Source organism: Ipomoea nil, unplaced genomic scaffold, assembly GCF_001879475.1.
Source record: "Ipomoea nil cultivar Tokyo-kokei standard unplaced genomic scaffold, Asagao_1.1 scaffold3054, whole genome shotgun sequence".
In the NCBI taxonomy this organism is placed as follows: domain Eukaryota; kingdom Viridiplantae; phylum Streptophyta; class Magnoliopsida; order Solanales; family Convolvulaceae; genus Ipomoea; species Ipomoea nil.
In genome coordinates this window covers 1,186,018-1,202,430 of record NW_017619482.1, presented here as the reverse complement: position 1 = coordinate 1,202,430, position 16,413 = coordinate 1,186,018, and the positions used below count along the sequence as shown (strand labels likewise).

The 16,413-nt window shown below is 34.3% G+C and overlaps 3 protein-coding genes and 1 long non-coding RNA gene across 7 annotated transcripts in view; 2 read left to right on the top strand and 2 right to left on the bottom strand.

Moving 5' to 3' along the window:
* Positions 1-4,371: 4,371 nt before the first annotated feature.
* LOC109163985 (methylthioribose kinase-like) lies at positions 4,372-6,854 on the bottom strand. The gene is made up of 6 exons (XM_019312717.1): positions 6,657-6,854; positions 5,845-6,154; positions 5,475-5,649; positions 5,167-5,368; positions 4,879-5,093; positions 4,372-4,790 (listed from the first exon to the last, which is right to left on the bottom strand). The coding sequence occupies exons 1-6, from the start codon at positions 6,852-6,854 to the stop codon at positions 4,616-4,618; spliced, it is 1,275 nt and encodes a 424-aa protein (XP_019168262.1). The 3' UTR covers positions 4,372-4,615.
* A 158-nt stretch (positions 6,855-7,012) lies between these two features.
* On the top strand, positions 7,013-8,077 carry LOC109163970. The gene is made up of 2 exons (XM_019312704.1): positions 7,013-7,804; positions 7,904-8,077. The coding sequence occupies exons 1-2, from the start codon at positions 7,013-7,015 to the stop codon at positions 8,075-8,077; spliced, it is 966 nt and encodes a 321-aa protein (XP_019168249.1).
* A 533-nt stretch (positions 8,078-8,610) lies between these two features.
* On the bottom strand, positions 8,611-10,033 carry LOC109163992. Its single transcript, XR_002051370.1, has 3 exons — positions 9,826-10,033; positions 9,632-9,735; positions 8,611-9,062 (listed from the first exon to the last, which is right to left on the bottom strand). It is a non-coding gene; the product is annotated as an uncharacterized LOC109163992 (long non-coding RNA).
* A 4,423-nt stretch (positions 10,034-14,456) lies between these two features.
* Positions 14,457-16,413, top strand: part of LOC109163990 (glycine-rich protein A3-like) — a 4,137-nt gene continuing 2,180 nt past the window's right edge. The window contains exons 1-3 of one of the 4 annotated variants that reach the window (XM_019312722.1): positions 14,457-14,639; positions 15,312-15,609; positions 16,032-16,269. In XM_019312722.1, the coding sequence (XP_019168267.1) occupies positions 15,327-15,609; positions 16,032-16,243 (495 nt within the window). In that variant the 5' untranslated portion in view covers positions 14,457-14,639; positions 15,312-15,326 and the 3' untranslated portion in view covers positions 16,244-16,269. Of the gene's footprint in view, positions 14,710-15,311; positions 15,610-16,031 lie in introns of all 4 variants that reach the window. The other 3 variants (XM_019312724.1, XM_019312721.1, XM_019312723.1) reach the window with 3 other exon arrangements.

The window sequence follows — 16,413 nt, the reverse complement described above, 5'->3', positions numbered from 1 at the left end:
AAGTTTTGATCATAAGACCAAGGGCCATCCTCAACGATGCGTGAGATGTCGTTCTCATGATAAAAACGGAACAAGTAGCGGCGTGACTGAAGCTCCTTAATATTCATTCCCATTGCCGGCTGCCATACTGCTCCCATCGTATCCCTGAAGAACATATACTTGACCGGCTTATTTGTAATAAGTCTACCAACCGCATAGTAGTCATCTATCCCATCCGTCGGATTAATCTGAATATTACCAACCTGGTAAGTTCTGTCTTCATCATCAAGGTCTATAAGGGACAACGAAGCCATCGACATTGAATTGGCATCCATGACTGGAAGAAGGAAAGAGGTAAAAAAACCACCGGAGAACTCTCAATGTAGAGAAGAGGGAGAAAACACGCTAAGACGCGAGAGAGAAAATTCATTTGTGTATTATTATATGAAGTTTGGTTAAAAAGAAACGGCGTGTGCGTAAGTGTGAGGCTAAAAGAAAGAAAAGGAAGCAACAGCTGAGGGTTGAGATGATGAGTAGTGAAGAGTGTTCAAAGGAAGTGGTTACCAAGAACTTGGTAGTAGCTGATGTGAGGGCTGAGAGGGTTGATGACGTGAATCCGGAGGAAAACAAGTTTTCTTTATTTAAAAGGTTTCAAGATTTCACTTCAACAAACATTGTGAATAAGGTAATCGGTATATTTAAATGGAGATAAAAGAAGAAGGTGACAATGACACTCATTTAGTTTACTCTAATCGTCTTTGGTATAAGTTATTTTAATTTTGGTATCAAGAATTGTTTTTGATTTAGTTTGTATAATCGTATGATTGAGACATATTTCAAAATGAATTAAAATAAAATTAGTCTCAAAGATGCGTGTAGAAATTTTTGTCTAAAAACAATTTTTCTAGGTCAAAAATCAGTGTTAAACTCGTCTAAGTATAAAAAGTAGAAATTGTTTTGTTTTTTTGTTTTTTGTTTTTTTTTGTAGTATCTGTTCACAAATGGGAGAGTCATTTTGTGCCACTAGACCACAAAGTCATTGGTGTTGCAAAATAGCATTAAAATACCATTTTAAGTGGCTATTTTGTGGTACAATTATCAATGGGTTCATTTCCGATTTGGGTCAGGTCAAAGTGGATTCGGATTCTTCGTTGTGAGACGAAGATATTGATATATTGTACGCTCAAAAACGGATAATGGGTAAATGAGAAATTGAGTCTCAAAGTAGACCCATTCGAGTTGGAAAAATGAAGGGAAAAAGATGAGCTTTTGTTCCACATTGTTTTGGGAAGTGGATTTGCACCACTATTTATACAAGAGTCTTCCTAAGATTTATTGAATTGTATAGTATAGATGCTCTTTCTCGTGCATAGGGGAGTGTAAATCAAATCCCAAGCTATTCAAAGCTTGAACTTGTGTACGCGGGCACGAATGTCGTCTGTACGTGGGGCTCCTTTCTAGCTTGTTGGTTGTTTTTATATATATAAATATTATTTTGTGATTAACTTGGTTCATTATTTCCCTATAATTGGCAAATGCATTTCTTGTTGAAAAATTAATTCTCCAAAATTTTATTATAAATTTGTATTCAAAAATAGTCTAAGTGTCAAAACTTGAGGTGAAGCAAAATTAGTTGAAGATGGAGTTACAAGCCAATTATGGGAAGAATTCAAATTGGAGCATAAATTAGAGAATAAGTTATTAGAGTAAAGTCCTCTCAAGTTATTAGAGTAAAGTAGGCAGTTGGGTTTATACGAAGCAGTGAAGTTTTTCAAAGAGTATAAGTTTTCTAAGAGTGAACGTAACTAAGGAGTGAAGGTTTGGAAATCAAAAGCTGTATGTAGTATGAAGATCCAACAAATTATCAATAAGGTATATTGGACCATTGGTTAAAGAACAACCTTGAGCTACTCACAAGTCCTGGGTTTGAAATTTTGAATCTCACAAATTAATTAAGGAGGTGAGGTTGCACTAGAGCATACAAATTTCTTCATCTTGTTTATTCCATATTCCAACAAGTGAATAGTAGCAAGGAGTGGTGGATATAATGAATACACCTTCGAACCACTATAAATTATTTTATTTTATTTATATTTTGCATGCACCACCACACGTAAATCACTTCATACAAAATCACTACACAAGTTTTAAAATTTCTTTGTGCACAAAATACTGATCATTTTATCAAGTGTTTTTAACTCTATATTGTTAACTCTCTATAAATTATTTTATTTTATTTATATTTTGCATGCACCACCACACGTAAATCACTTCATACAAAATCACTATACAAGTTTTAAAATTTCTTTGTGCACAAAATACTGATCATTTTATCAAGTGTTTTTAACTCTATATTGTTTAGTATATTTCGAATTATTTATAAAAGTGTTACAATATAGTCAAAGATATGTTGTTCAAAACTTTTGATGATACTCTATTTCCAAGGATAGGGAAGTGTAAGACGACAAACGATATCTAGAACGACCTCTTACTGATGGGAGAGGGTGATGAATAAGAGAGAGAATAAGCTGACAATAGTCATGAAGAGGTTCAAAGACTTCTGAATGGTTAATGAGAATCCATAGCCAATATGAAAGGAACTAACACACAAGGAGATTAACTTGAAGGTTCTCTGATGATTGCCCAAGTCATAGAAAATGAAGGTCGTAGCAATGAGAGATAATCGTGATATGAAAGTCATATGAACATCCCAAATCTTTAGTGACTTAAAGACATATGAGTTCGAGACTTCGAGAAGGAAACAAGAAAGAAAGAGGATGAACTGAAGAGTGCTGCTTTGGTTGCAGGCCAATAACTATCCACGTCCTCAAGGTCAAACTCTAACCCTTCTGATTTTGTAACTAATGAACATTTTTTTTTTTTTTTTTTGTTAGGAAATTTGAAAGGTTTCATAGACACAAACAACAATTCTATTCTAGGGTGTGTAGCAATGTGGATAGACCCCAATTTCAAAAAAAATATATATATGCACCTAAAAAGCCCAAAGTTCTTCAAAAGATTAGTATGAATATAATACTTTCAATGGTTACATTCCACCTAGGCTTGGATTGATGGTTTCTAGGTACAAATGGATGCCAAAACTCACTAACCCGCAACGACCCAAGAAGGTATGAGTACCTAAATCAAATTAATTTTTGATTTCAGGAGCACAAGTCTGTTTAGTATGCCGTCGACAGTGGATGTTCGAGACACATGACCGTCGAAAAGTAAAATCTAGTTAACTACCGAACAGTTAATGGTCGGAAGGTTGTATTTGGTGGAAGTGAGGCAAATGTTCAAACCAAAGGTTTAGGAGAAATCACAAATAATGGATTGACAATTAAGGACATGTCTTATGTTGAAGGATTAATGAAGTTTAATATACTAAACGCATGTAAGTTTTGTGATAAGGGCTAAAAAGTTGAATTCTGAAAAGTGGATGTTCCATCTTCAGCGAAAAGTTGAAGGAGATTGTTCTTTCAGCAAGGAGGAGCGAGAACACATATGTAGCGTATTGGAGTTCTACAAAGCCGAATATTTTCCTGGTAGCTAAAGAAAATTTAGACTTAAGTTGGAATGGCATAACAAGTTAAACCATATGAACTTTAAGGCAATCAACAAGCTAGCCAGGGGAGATTTGGTGGAAGGATTACCAAATGTGATTTATAATAAGGATAATATTTGTGAAGTATGTCAAAAAGAGAAAATAAATCAAATCTTCATTTAAGTAAAAATTATGGAATCATCATCTAAACCCTTTGAATCTGCTCCATATGGATTTGTTTGGTCCAGTAGATCTAATAAGTAGGAGTGGGCGTAAATATACCTTAGTGGTAGTAGATGACTACACTAGGACACTTGAATGCTCTTCTTAAAGAAAAAGAATGAAATCGAAAGTTTGTTGCCCTAACTGTTGAAATAGCTGCAGAACAAGAAAAGAACAAGTATAGTAAACAAGGTACTTCTGCATAACCTAAGCCATGAAACGCTCTATTGACGACGCGGTTACTTGACTACTGCAATGATCTCAAGAATGGGTTCGTCTCTAAACTCAACACGAAGATGAAAGACGGTTACAGTGACAATTACTTCTCCAACATCTTGAGAAAAATAGTTGACCAACTCTGGACTTATTACAAGGCTAAATACAACACTAATTAACTAACGTCCTATCCCTAAATTTGTAACACAACTTTGTACGATTATGTTTACCAATAAATTTCCTTAAATATGTAGAAGAACAACAATAAACATGTAAGCAAATTATTATTATTATGGATACAATCTGTTATAGGCCCGGATATCTCAGATCGCGTCATAGACCTGAAACATAAGAATGAAAGTGCTTCTTCTCCCAATCTTTTATATTTAATAGAAAGCCCAAAGTACAAATTTCCAAGATGTCCTTTCTTCAAAGTTCAAATACATAGGCATCTATTTATACAACATTTTTTTATTTGAGTGCTTAATTATGGATACAACATTTATACAGCATAATAAAGCACAGTAGAACAAATTGGGGGGGACAAAGCACTCATGTGATCAATCATTTCGTTTGTATAACAGGGGAAAGAGCTATGGGCTTACACTGGAGAAGCCATATACTTGTTACAACGACAGCTTTTTCGCGAATTTATTATTGGGAGTGATACTGCTGAAGGGTAGAAACAACTTGTTCAATGCTCTGGAATTTGCGTCGTTCTTTAAGAAGCAACTTTGCAACATTCAGAGCCTGCTGCTCACACTTAGCTCGTTTCTCAGCATCGGGAATTGATTCGAAATCTTCCACGTGAGCAATACCGACAATTCTCCTGCAATTCAAGTGGTTTTAGCATCTGTTAAGCAATGACTCGGTGCAAAAGGATTAGTTCCTGTAATAATGCAGGCATCATAATCAACCTTATCATCTTGGCAGCGCCAAATCCGAGGGTGTCGTGGAACAGATCTCTCATGTACTTCTCTCTTACCAGATGCTGAAGCTCAGAATTGTTATATATACCAGGAAGATATGCCTCACCGGGACCATCCTTGTGCTCATCCCAGAGAGCAGTGAATTTTTTGTGAAAGAGGTTCCAAGTATCAGCTATTGTCTTCAAAATCCATGCTTTATATGACTGCTTAAGAAAAGGCTCGTAAATGATGAGTCACGATGCAAAAATGAAATAAGGGCAAAAAGATGCCCCATACCTTGCGGTCATTACCCTGATTTGCATGTCCATCTTGAGCATAGAAAGCCAACATTAAGTTTCCAATAAATGCTCCAACATCAAACCCCATCGGGCCATAAAAACCGAATTCTGGATCTATTACTTGAGTTGACTCGGGAGTAACCATGACAGAACTTGTATGGAGATCACCATGTATAAGAGCTTGGCTTCTTTCACAAAACCTGAAAAGTATACACCAAGACATATACAAAAGCTTCAACTGCTATAGAGCATAACGTTTTAAAAAATTTAGTAGAAAGAAACATATTTCCCAGTTGCAGACATTACTTGGATTTCAGCTCACCAACTTCCAGCTTCAAGACGTTATCACTCCGAACTGCCTCTGCATCAGCATCAAGATAAGGAGTTGTCCAGCGATTATATTGAGACACTTTGTAAGGATCAGAGAAGATAACCTGCTCGGTAAGTCTACACATTTCCACGTTTCCACAAAACTCTGCAACTGCATAGAGGATTTAAATGGCAATAAGAAAGTTTTTCTAGGTAAAAAAACCTACCAATTACTGGAACAAAGAAGGAAACATTGTTAATAAGATTGCAACGAAAAGATGTGAATAAACGGTTTGATAGAAATATGGATAGCTATACACATACCAACTACAAACAAACAAACTTTATGAACATTAAAATTGGTTACCAGCACGTTTGTGGTCTGTGGTAGTAAGATAAAGCAGGGATGTGAAAAAAAGAATCTTAGCCATATAGTCTGACATATGCTCAGCAAGAAATGGATACTCAATCCCCGCAACCAGTCCCTTCCTTAAGATTATATGGGGAGGTTCAATGTAACGCATGCCAATTAAACACATCGTCTTGTCAAAATGGTAAACTTGAGGAGTATGCTCAGGGCATAAGCGGCCATGCTCTTTTAAAACCGTCACTTCAAAATAAGCACGATCCTTTGTCATCGGCCAGGACTCACCAACACACCGCACATATGGAATGGCCTGCAAACGCCACCACCACTCAAACATGATTTTACCAAGAACAAACAATAAAGAAGCATGAGGTTTATCCCATTTTTTGCCAACATTTCTCTACCACCATCAGATTCCATTAAACCATTAATGATTGCCCAAATGTGGATTTGTAATCAGTGACACTCCTATACTCAAATTTTAGAGTCCATCTGATTGGTCTACACTGTCCTAATAAGACACATTCAAGAGAATCCAATTTTATCTAAATAAGTTATTTTCATAATCAGGATTGTAAAGCTGAGATATAAACATCTGAAATTATTCTGAATTTAGAAACTCAATAACTCCAGTAAACATTATCAGAAGGATCTGCCTATTCAATCAAGATGATAAGTTTATCCTCATACATACTAAAATCATGTTTACCTAAGCTATCAATAAGCAGATTTTTCCTTAACAGCAAAAGAATAAAAACCATAAAACATTTATTTGTCATGCAAAGATCACAAGAGGAAGAAATTCTAGGTACCTGTTTGACGACAAGAGAAGCAGATGGAGCGATAACAACATAGACGAAGTTGAGATTCCCATCGCCGACTTCTCTGATATTCAAACTATGGAGCTGATGCGGCTGGTCTCCGGCTAGTACCGAAGCCAGAGAAGGAGTCGCTTTTATGTACTCCACCACCGATTTTTCGTCCAGCGGGCGGAATCCATCGGAAGCCATTCACAGAGTTTGAAGAAGTGTTTCCAGAAGCTATTCACAGATTTTGTGTGAGGCACTTATATGGTAATCTCAGGGTAGCAGGGTTCCATGGCAAAGCAATTAAAGATGCTCTCTGGACAGCAGCTAGAGCAACAACTGTGAACAGCTTCACTAGAGCAATGAGGAATATTCATCAATTAGATGTAGATGCATTTCAATGGTTATCTGACAAGCATCCAAGTGAATGGTCAAGGTCTCATTTTACTACTTCTGCACAATGTGATGTTTTGGTTAACAATATATGTGAGTGCTTTAATGCAATGATTTTGAATGCAAGGAAGCTGCCACTTATACCATGCCTTGAGGCTTTGAGAAATCACTTAATGCCTAGGTTCTTCAACAATAGAAAGAAAGCTGCTAATGAATGGAAGTCTACAATATGTCCTAGAATTATGGAGAAAATTGCAGTTAATGAAGAGGCAGCTGCAAGTTATTTATGTACTCAATGTGATGAGGATTTGTTTGAAGTTAGAGGGATGTGGGAGGATGGTCAACAAGTTGATTTGAGAAAAAGGTCATGTAGTTGCAGAAGATGGGAACTAACAGGAATTCCTTGCAAGCATGCAATTAGGGCAATTTGGTTGAAGAAATTACAAGTCATCAACTTTGTTAGCCCAATGTATTCTACAGAATGTTATTTGAAAGCTTATGCAGGTTCTATTAACCCTATGGCTGGGCCAGATGAGTGGCCAATTACAGATAGAGAACCACTACTACCCCCATTGTACACATCATGTAAGGCAGGTAGACCAAGAAAGTTAAGGAAAAAAAGTGCAGGAGAAGTAAGCAAAACACCAAGAAATTTGACAACAGTGCAAAGGAGTAAAATAAAACTGCATTGTACCAAATGTAAGCAGCCAGGCCATAATGCAAGGAGGTGTCCAACAGATCCTGCCATCAAAGAAAGATTGGTAAGTTCTCAATAAATTCCTAACTGTATTTAATTCTTTATTGTTTATTACTGTTGGTAAAATCAAACTGCATTCTTTATTGTTTATTACTGTTTGTAGCTCAATCCAAAGAAGAGGATTAGAACAAAGAAAATTCCTCAACCAGTGAGAGAAGCAACCAATGAACTAGTGGTAGAAGCAGTTAGAGAAGAAGTGAATGAACCAGTGAGAGCAGTTGTGTTTGAACCAGTGGTAGAAGCTGCCAATGAGCCAGTGATAGAAGCCAGCCAATGAACCAGTGATAGAAGCAGAAGTGATTGCAGTTATGGAAATCAGGATGAACCATTAGAAATTGATTACGTAGTTAAGTAGTTGTATTTTGTATAAGAGACCCTTATATTGTTTTGATAAACAATGAGATTAGTCATCTCAATGCTATAACAGTAATGAATATTTGTGTTTTGCATATCAGGTTCTAGTAATGAATTTCTCCACAGACTGAATTTACTACACTTTATTGTGTTTGAATTTACTGTTGTTTGTTCCAATCTTTGAATGTACTGCTGCAATCTCTCTACTTTAGCTTGTTCCATATAAGGTTGTTCTGTTCTATGGATTACACAGGCTGTTTTGCAGTAAATTTACTGTGTAATTTACTACTGAATTTACAGGGTTATTTTATTCTGTAATTGTACCATAGTGGTTTGCAGTAACGATCTGTGTGTGTTTTTTTGTTTCACATTAGAACTACAAATGCAAATCACATTATATAAATTGTAAACAGTCTGCAAATGACTTAAAGTTCACATATATATTAATATGCCTGCTGCAAATTAACTTACATTAATTCAATCTAAGTTGAGTAAAACTAGTCTCTTTTTCTCCAAAACTCCCCACCCCTATTACAAGTTGAATATATATCATAGCACACAACACTAATACCACTACCAACACAAATTTCACATTACACTAGGAGTCATTGACAGCTTCTTGAATCCTTGCATTTAGCCTCTTAATTTCTTCCTCCTTTCTATTGATATTCTTTAATAGACCCGGTATTATTTTCTTCGACCTCGAGCATATAGGAGGATCATACCAGTCCATGAAATACATCAGTTGGCCTTTTATTTGGAGCTAGCTTTTTCTTGTCAGCCCTCTTTTCTTTCTTGGAATCTGCTCACTTTTTGTTCTTCACAGGATCTGGCTTACCACTTCTGTCATTAAAGGGGTCCTCAAGTGTAGGTAGGCTGAAACACATGCCCTGTTGATTTAGAATAGACTAAATTTCCAAGTCAAGAGAAGTAATCATGAACAACAGAGGTAGGGATAAATTCCATCATGTACCACATCCATCATTTATGCAAAAATTTGTTAACAAGCAATGAGAATAACACAAAAGAAAATGCTGAAATATATTGCAAAATCTTATTAGTTTTTAACCAGCAAGTACAAAATATGATATTGAAATACATTTCTCACAACTTAAATCGATAATCAAAAATATATTTCTTATTCCAAGGAACAGGAATAAAAACAATGCATAAAACCTAGTCATTCTTCAAGCTAAAGAAAACATTTTAAGAAGAATCCACCATATCAACCAGAAAGCAATTTGCAAAGTTATACCCTCATAGATTCTAACTCACCTCAACTAAAAACTTTAATCCCAAGTTAGATGTAATCTGCTGTGAGATTCAATTTCCATTTTCCACATCCAACTCTCATTAGCACAAGCTCATATTTAAACCCCGGCACTAGCACGTTCACAATGAATTCATTGAACACTGATTTATGCTTTAACAGTACATACATATTCATATATAAGCTCACACAAGCCAAAATTCTTACCATATTTCGGAGTGCATTCGCCCCTTTTCCGTCGTCTTGAATCCATTGCAATGTAGGGAAGAAATTTGCTTTGCTTCCTTAGGGTTTTCTTTGGGCGAATTTACCTGGCGAAATTGATAAACCCATGAACACAGAAAGGCGAAATTGATAAACAGAGATTGAAGAATTTGATAAACAAAGATTGACGAATTTACTTGGCGAATTTCTGGGGAATTATTGCTTGAGCAGACATAGTCGCAAGGTTGGAAATTCTTAATCAAAATATTTTTTACCCTGTTGTTGGCGCGGTGAAATAAGAAGGCCTAGAAGACCAAAATTAAAATTACATATTTAACCTTGTACTTAACACCCATTTGACGGATTAGATAACGGAGGACAATTTTGAGTAATAACACAAAAGTCTGGGACGATATTAGGTCACCAAAGTCGTTTAGGACGAAATTGAGAAAAACCACTATAGTCGAGGACAATTTTGAGTATTAACTCAAAAGAAAATAGTATTACTATGGAATGAAGCTGGGGCAAAGTATGAAAAATACTATAGTTAAACAGAAATGTTGAGAGTGGAATTTGAACCCACACCCTTTCAAACCAGAACCTTAATCTAGCGCCTTAGACCAACTCGGCCATCTCAACTTTATGTTTTTGCAGGTAGAAATACTTATACATAGTCTAATGTAATCGCGTAATCACACCTATTTCTTTTATGAATAATTTATTGACGTTGTAATAATTTTTATTTTTTATTTTTTTATGAATGAGTAATATTTTACAGAAAAGAAAAGAAGAGGTAATAATATTTAGTTAAAAATTAATTCTTTTCGAGAAAACATAATACTTTCAACAAAACATGTAATACTTTTCAATAAATTAATAATAATACTTTTCAATGTAAATATAGTACTTTCCACTCAAATCTATTATTTTTAAAGAACATAAAATAATTTTCAAAGAAAAATTAATATTTTTAATAAAAATGTAATATGGAGTACTTTTTATTGAACATATAATATTTTTAAAGGAAAATGTAATAATTTTTCATTAAAATGTATTATTCTTGTGTAAAAATATAATACTTTTCAATTGATAATTGTTAAGAAAAAATCAATATTTTTGGAACAAGTGTAATACTTCTCAACAAACATAACTCTTCAAAGAAAATTTGATACTTTTGAATGAAAATTGAAAGTATAATACTTTTAATGAAAATTAAATTTTATTCAAAAAAATATCAAAACTTTCAATAAACATGTAATATTATTCAATAAAAACTAATTTTTTAATGGAAAAGACAATAACTTTTTATGATTATGTAATACTTTTAAAAATATACATATAATTTTCAATGAACATTAATATTTTTTGCGAAGATAAAATATATTCTAGCAAAACTGAAATACTTCAGTGAACATGTACTACAATTTAAGAAAAAATATAATAATTTTGCATACAAATATAGTACTTTCCAATGAAAAGTGATACATTTCACTGAAAATATAATATGTTTAAAGGAAAAAATAATACTTTTGAACGAAAATATATTTTTTTTAAATAAAAAGTTAATACTTTTTTTTAATGAAAATGCAATCAATTTCAATTAAAGAAAATTACTATTGAAAAGTATTATTTTCAATTATAAAATTATTACTTTTCACTGAAAATATAATACTATAAAAAAAATACTTCATTAATCGCATTTTGCATATTTTATTGACTATTCATTACTAAAACTAGCGTTTTCTCATTTACTCATTTCTTTTATAATTTCTTATTGTTAGGAACAAGTGTAAATTAGATTTTGATACACTAAAATAATTATTATAAAATTTAGCCCATTCTTTTTGTTCTTTTATACTTAGAATTTCTTCAATACAAAGAGTGCGAATGGTAATTCAAATGATCACAATTCAAATTGCTATCAAAGCTCTCAAAGAGGAGTCAACTACAAAGAGTTCAAAGTTGAAGAGTTCAAGACAAAGGATAGAAGACCGAAAGGTAGCAATGGGTAAAGAATGGAAATGCCAACCTTGCCCAGTAGCATATGTCGAATAGTAAGGACAACTATTCAAATGAAAGGTCAAGAAAAGTAAGGTTCGAAGAGTTAACTCGTAAGGTAAGAGTTGACCATTCGAAGGAACTGTTTGAGACATTCTCTGAGCAAACAGTTTGAAACCTTAAACTAACCTATAGCTTTATGCAAGATGTTACCAAGGCAAAATGAGTCTTAGGTTCACATTCCAAGGTAGATTTTCCTTAAAAGCCTAGACAAAATGTGTAGAACAAAAATTAATATGTAGTAGGTAAAGACGTGCCAATGGCGGGAAAATCTAACACATAAACTGACCTTTCGATTTATTTCAAACTGCCTTATAAATACCTTCAATCAAGACCTAAGGAGGTGTTTGTAAACTACGTTTTGTAATGTAGGCCAGGTATCAGATGGAGAAAGTGGTCATTAATCTTTACCGCGGAGTGGAAAGAATTTTTCATCTTAAAGAAAACGGAAAATCTCTTGCATGATAGTGTCACGTCTCACGTTCAATGAAATATAATGTTGCGTTATATTTTTCATATAACACATACTTTTTAGTTATAAATGCAAATTATTTAATTTATATTAACTATTTAATATTTAAAAATTATACTAAATATTTATTTATTTTAATTCTCGTGTTATCGCGCAATGCACACATTAAAACTAGTTATATATATTTGTGTTAATAGTTCAGTATATTGAACAGCTGCATGAACTTGTATTATGATTTTTAACGTCGTATTTCTATGGTTATCTAATGTAATTATGATATTCTTAGATTGTGTTCAAATATATAACCCAAAATATTTCTATAAAAAACAACATAGATATATAAATATTTTAGGGGCAGTTTGGTTCGTAAAAAATATTTGAAGAGAAATTAAATTAGAATTTCATGGAAAAAAAAATTACCATGAAGATTGACTTTTTTGAAAGGTGGCCAGTATGGCGTTTATTCAAAGTATTCTGAAATAGAGTCTGGAGGGACATCGTCCGAATACATAACAGTAGAATAAATAAATGCAGAAGCAACTAAACTATGAGCTAAATAGTTCTCCGATCTAGGAATAAAACTAACTGAGCAGTAATTAAAAGAGATAATGCGTGCTCTGCAAGCATCAACGGCATAGCCAACGTAGGTCCGAAGTGAGATAGTTGCGTTTGACAAGTATTGCTGTAGTGTTAAACAATCTGTGAACAAGCGTACAGAACGTTCCCCACGATTCCATAACCAAGACAAGGCTTCTTTGCATGCTATTGCTTCAGCCATAAGTGGGGAGAAGCAATCCGACAAGAGTGCACTGAATGCCGAGATATATTCCCCCTCCTCGCTTATCAAGATTGCGCCAACCGTGGCTTTTCCAGTGGTGGGCGAAAAACCAGCGTCGAAATAACACTTCCGCATTGGCGTAGAAGGTTCCGGCTGTGCAGTCTCGTTCTCGGCTGCCACCACGGCTTCGGCAGTGTCCCCTTAGCTTGCTGCTGCTGCTGTGTCATGGCAGTGGCAGTATTGGGCTGCTGTGCGGCAGCCTGGTGGTTCGCTTGGCGGTGACTCGGATGGGTATGTTGCCACGCAAGTGTCGTGGCTTTGGCCGAGGTTAGTACCTTCTGTGGTCGCGGTAAACATGCATCCCATACCGTTCCGTTTCTGCCCTCCAAATGTAGTATAAGATTGCAATTGCGTGAATAATCTGATTAGTGTCTAAAATATTCAATAGATCACTAAACCAAGTATGAAAAATATTTGTTGTTATCATGGGGATTGGAAGGTGAGATTGAGCCCAAATGGAATTTGCATAACCACATGTTACTAAGGCATGCATTGTGTCTTCATCCATCACCCCACACATAGCACATGTTACTAACCATGAAGATTGACTTAATTATTTGGTTGGTTGAAAAGAAATTAGTGCTATATTTATTCTATTGTTTGGAATGGTAGGAAATAATAAGTATAAAGACTAATATGTCCCTATATAATTGTAATAATAAATAAAGTAATAGTAATTTTTAAATTAAAATATTATAATTTATCAATTACAATATCATAAATTAAAAAATTATAGTTATATATTTTATTGAAATAATATAATAAAAATTATTATACATATTTGGTCTAAGGATAATTAAGAAAATTTTATGAGAGTAAAATTGTCCTAATTGTTCCCAATGTCTATAGAAAACAAAATATTAATAATGAGCAAAAGAAATTTTTTCCTCATATTTAAGAAAACATTTTTTCTATAGAATATATTTTCCATGAACTAAATGATAAAAACTCAATTTTACTGATTTTTTTTAATTATCCTTTCAAAAAAAAGTTTTCCATCCAACTAAACATCTAAAAAACTCCTTTAACCTTTATCCAAATGGCCATTTTGAGCGATTAGAGCCACTCCCGTAAACCATCAATTACAATTGTATGGATCATGGTCCATACAACTATATAGACCATAAACAAAAATATATTATTTGTGTACTTAAATTACATTATTAGAAAGTACATTATTTAAATACTGAAAGTATATTATTTTGTATACTATCAAATAATATATGTTTAATATACAAATAATATACTTTTAATATATTAAAAATATACATTGTATTAAAGCAAGTACATTATTTAATATTATGTACATTTAATATACAAATAATATATTTTTATGTATATATTAAAAATGTATATTTTTATGATCTACACCACACTTTGTGGACCATGATCTTCACAATAGCAGCCTCAATCGTGCCAACTCAAAAAGCTTTTGAAGGCTTATAGCTCAAACTTTAAACTAAAACGCGCAATTGAGAAGAAAAAGGGAAACAATAGAATAAAGAAAAGGAAGCAATAATGGAAAAAGAAAGATAACTTAATTAAGAAAGAGACGTAGAGGCAACGCGAAAATAAAGAGATTATACTGTTATAGAGGTTTTGAAGCCAAAGATTGCAGCAACTCCTCGTGGAATCGAATCCTGGTAAATACATACTCTCTCATTTACTCTTTGTGATGTGCTCCCAGGAAAAAGAATTTATGATTCCCAAATGGTAAATTTCATGAAAACAAAAAAAAAAATCCGTGTTTCGATGCTTGTTTGGCTTGTTTTTTCATAAACTTTTGATTGTTGGTGGGCTTTGTTTGTTCTTCGATGGTTTTCTAAATTGCAGGTGCAATTGTTGGAAGAAATTTCTAAAATTTACTTATTTATTCTGGATTTATAAACAGGAACAGAAGCTTCAATTATTTTTAATTACCCAGTTGGTTTTCATTGTCTGTTTCTGGAAAAGAAATAAAAAAGAATTCTTAATTTTGGTTGCTCATCTTGATGCCAAGATATGATCTTCTCTATAATTATCATTCTAAATTTTGTTGTTAGATTTCTAGACTTTTCTACAATATTCACCTAAGATGCACTTGGCAGTACTCTGTAGTTGTTATAGAGATTTGAACCCTAAAAGCCTAAGCTTATAGTTGTATTGCACATTTATAAGTCATGAGTCTGATACCAAATTGAAGAGCATGTACTCCATCTCAACTAAAAACCTAAGCTGATAGTTGATTGCACATTTATGTTTATATATATTATATGCTCAACAGGCATTAACTATAATGATAGATGATGTTTTTTCCTGGATTTTGACTGTGAAAGTTGAGTTGAAGAAAGATGGGAAAAGACAAGCAGCACAGTGATGACAGAGGACTCTTTTCTAATCTGGCTGGATATGCAATGGGACATTACCCTCCACACCATGGTGCTTATCCCCCACCAGGATACCCACCTCCTGCTGGCTATCCTCCTCCAGCTGGATACCCTCACGCAGGATATCCCCCGCCTCCAACCTCATATCCTCCGCCAGCATATGCATATCCCCCGCCTAGCGGATATCCCCCGGGAGGTTATCATCCGGCAGGCTATCCAGCTCCTTCAGCTTCTTATCATCATGGTGGTGTGTACTTTCCAGTTTTTCCAACTTACCACTTTTCATTCATGTCTGAATTGTTTTTATTTTATTTCTGTATTTTGCCTGTTTATATAGTTCTGGATTTTCTTATGCATACAAATAGGTAGGAACTTACATGCCTATACACCATAGTAAGATTGCGCAATACTTTATTGAGTAAGAATGTAATAAGTTATGGAGGAAAGTTTCTGCTGTCCAAATTGTCAATCACAAGTTGTATTCCTAGCCTTGATAGCAGTGTTGCAAAAATCGCGCCTAGAGGGCGCCTAGCGATTTTTTCAACATTGCTTGATAGTGAAGGCTGTGAAATGCTTTTACAATGTGAGAGCGAGTTACCACTTTGACCTCAGTAGATGCACTGAAAAACCGTGTTTTTATACTTGGTTGATCATTTTGGATATCTGCAGGGCATGGACCTAATGTCGGGGCAATGGTAGCCGGAGGTGCAGCAGCTGCAGCTGTTGCTTATGGAGCTCACCATCTCGCGCATGGCCATCATGTTGGGTTTGGCCATCACCATGGAAAGTATAAGCACGGCAAGTTCAAGCATGGCAAGTTTGGAAAGCGTTGGAAACATGGTGTATTCGGAAAGCATAAGTTCTTCAAGAGATGGAAGTGATTTGCATTAGATAAGTCAGTGATTGAGATGGCTGGTTAGTGGTTATGCTGTTCAATTGATTGTTAAAAGCACATATGTAACATTGACATATCACCTTTGTATTATGGATTTGTAATAAAATCACTTGCTGGCAATAGAAGCCCATATATTCTTTGGGGTGGGCATGGATT

Excerpts from the sequence above, each read along its gene's own strand:
- LOC109163970 (XM_019312704.1), top strand. The coding sequence starts at position 7,013 with ATGAGGAATATTCATCAATTAGATGTAGATGCATTTCAATGGTTATCT. Across the intron at positions 7,805-7,903 it reads CTGCCATCAAAGAAAGATTG|CTCAATCCAAAGAAGAGGAT; the intron begins GTAAGTTCTCAA and ends TACTGTTTGTAG.
- LOC109163985 (XM_019312717.1), bottom strand. The coding sequence starts at position 6,854 with ATGGCTTCCGATGGATTCCGCCCGCTGGACGAAAAATCGGTGGTGGAG. Across the intron at positions 6,155-6,656 it reads CTTCTCTTGTCGTCAAACAG|GCCATTCCATATGTGCGGTG; the intron begins GTACCTAGAATT and ends TGGCGTTTGCAG. Across the intron at positions 5,094-5,166 it reads ATCAGGGTAATGACCGCAAG|TCATATAAAGCATGGATTTT; the intron begins GTATGGGGCATC and ends TTTCTTAAGCAG.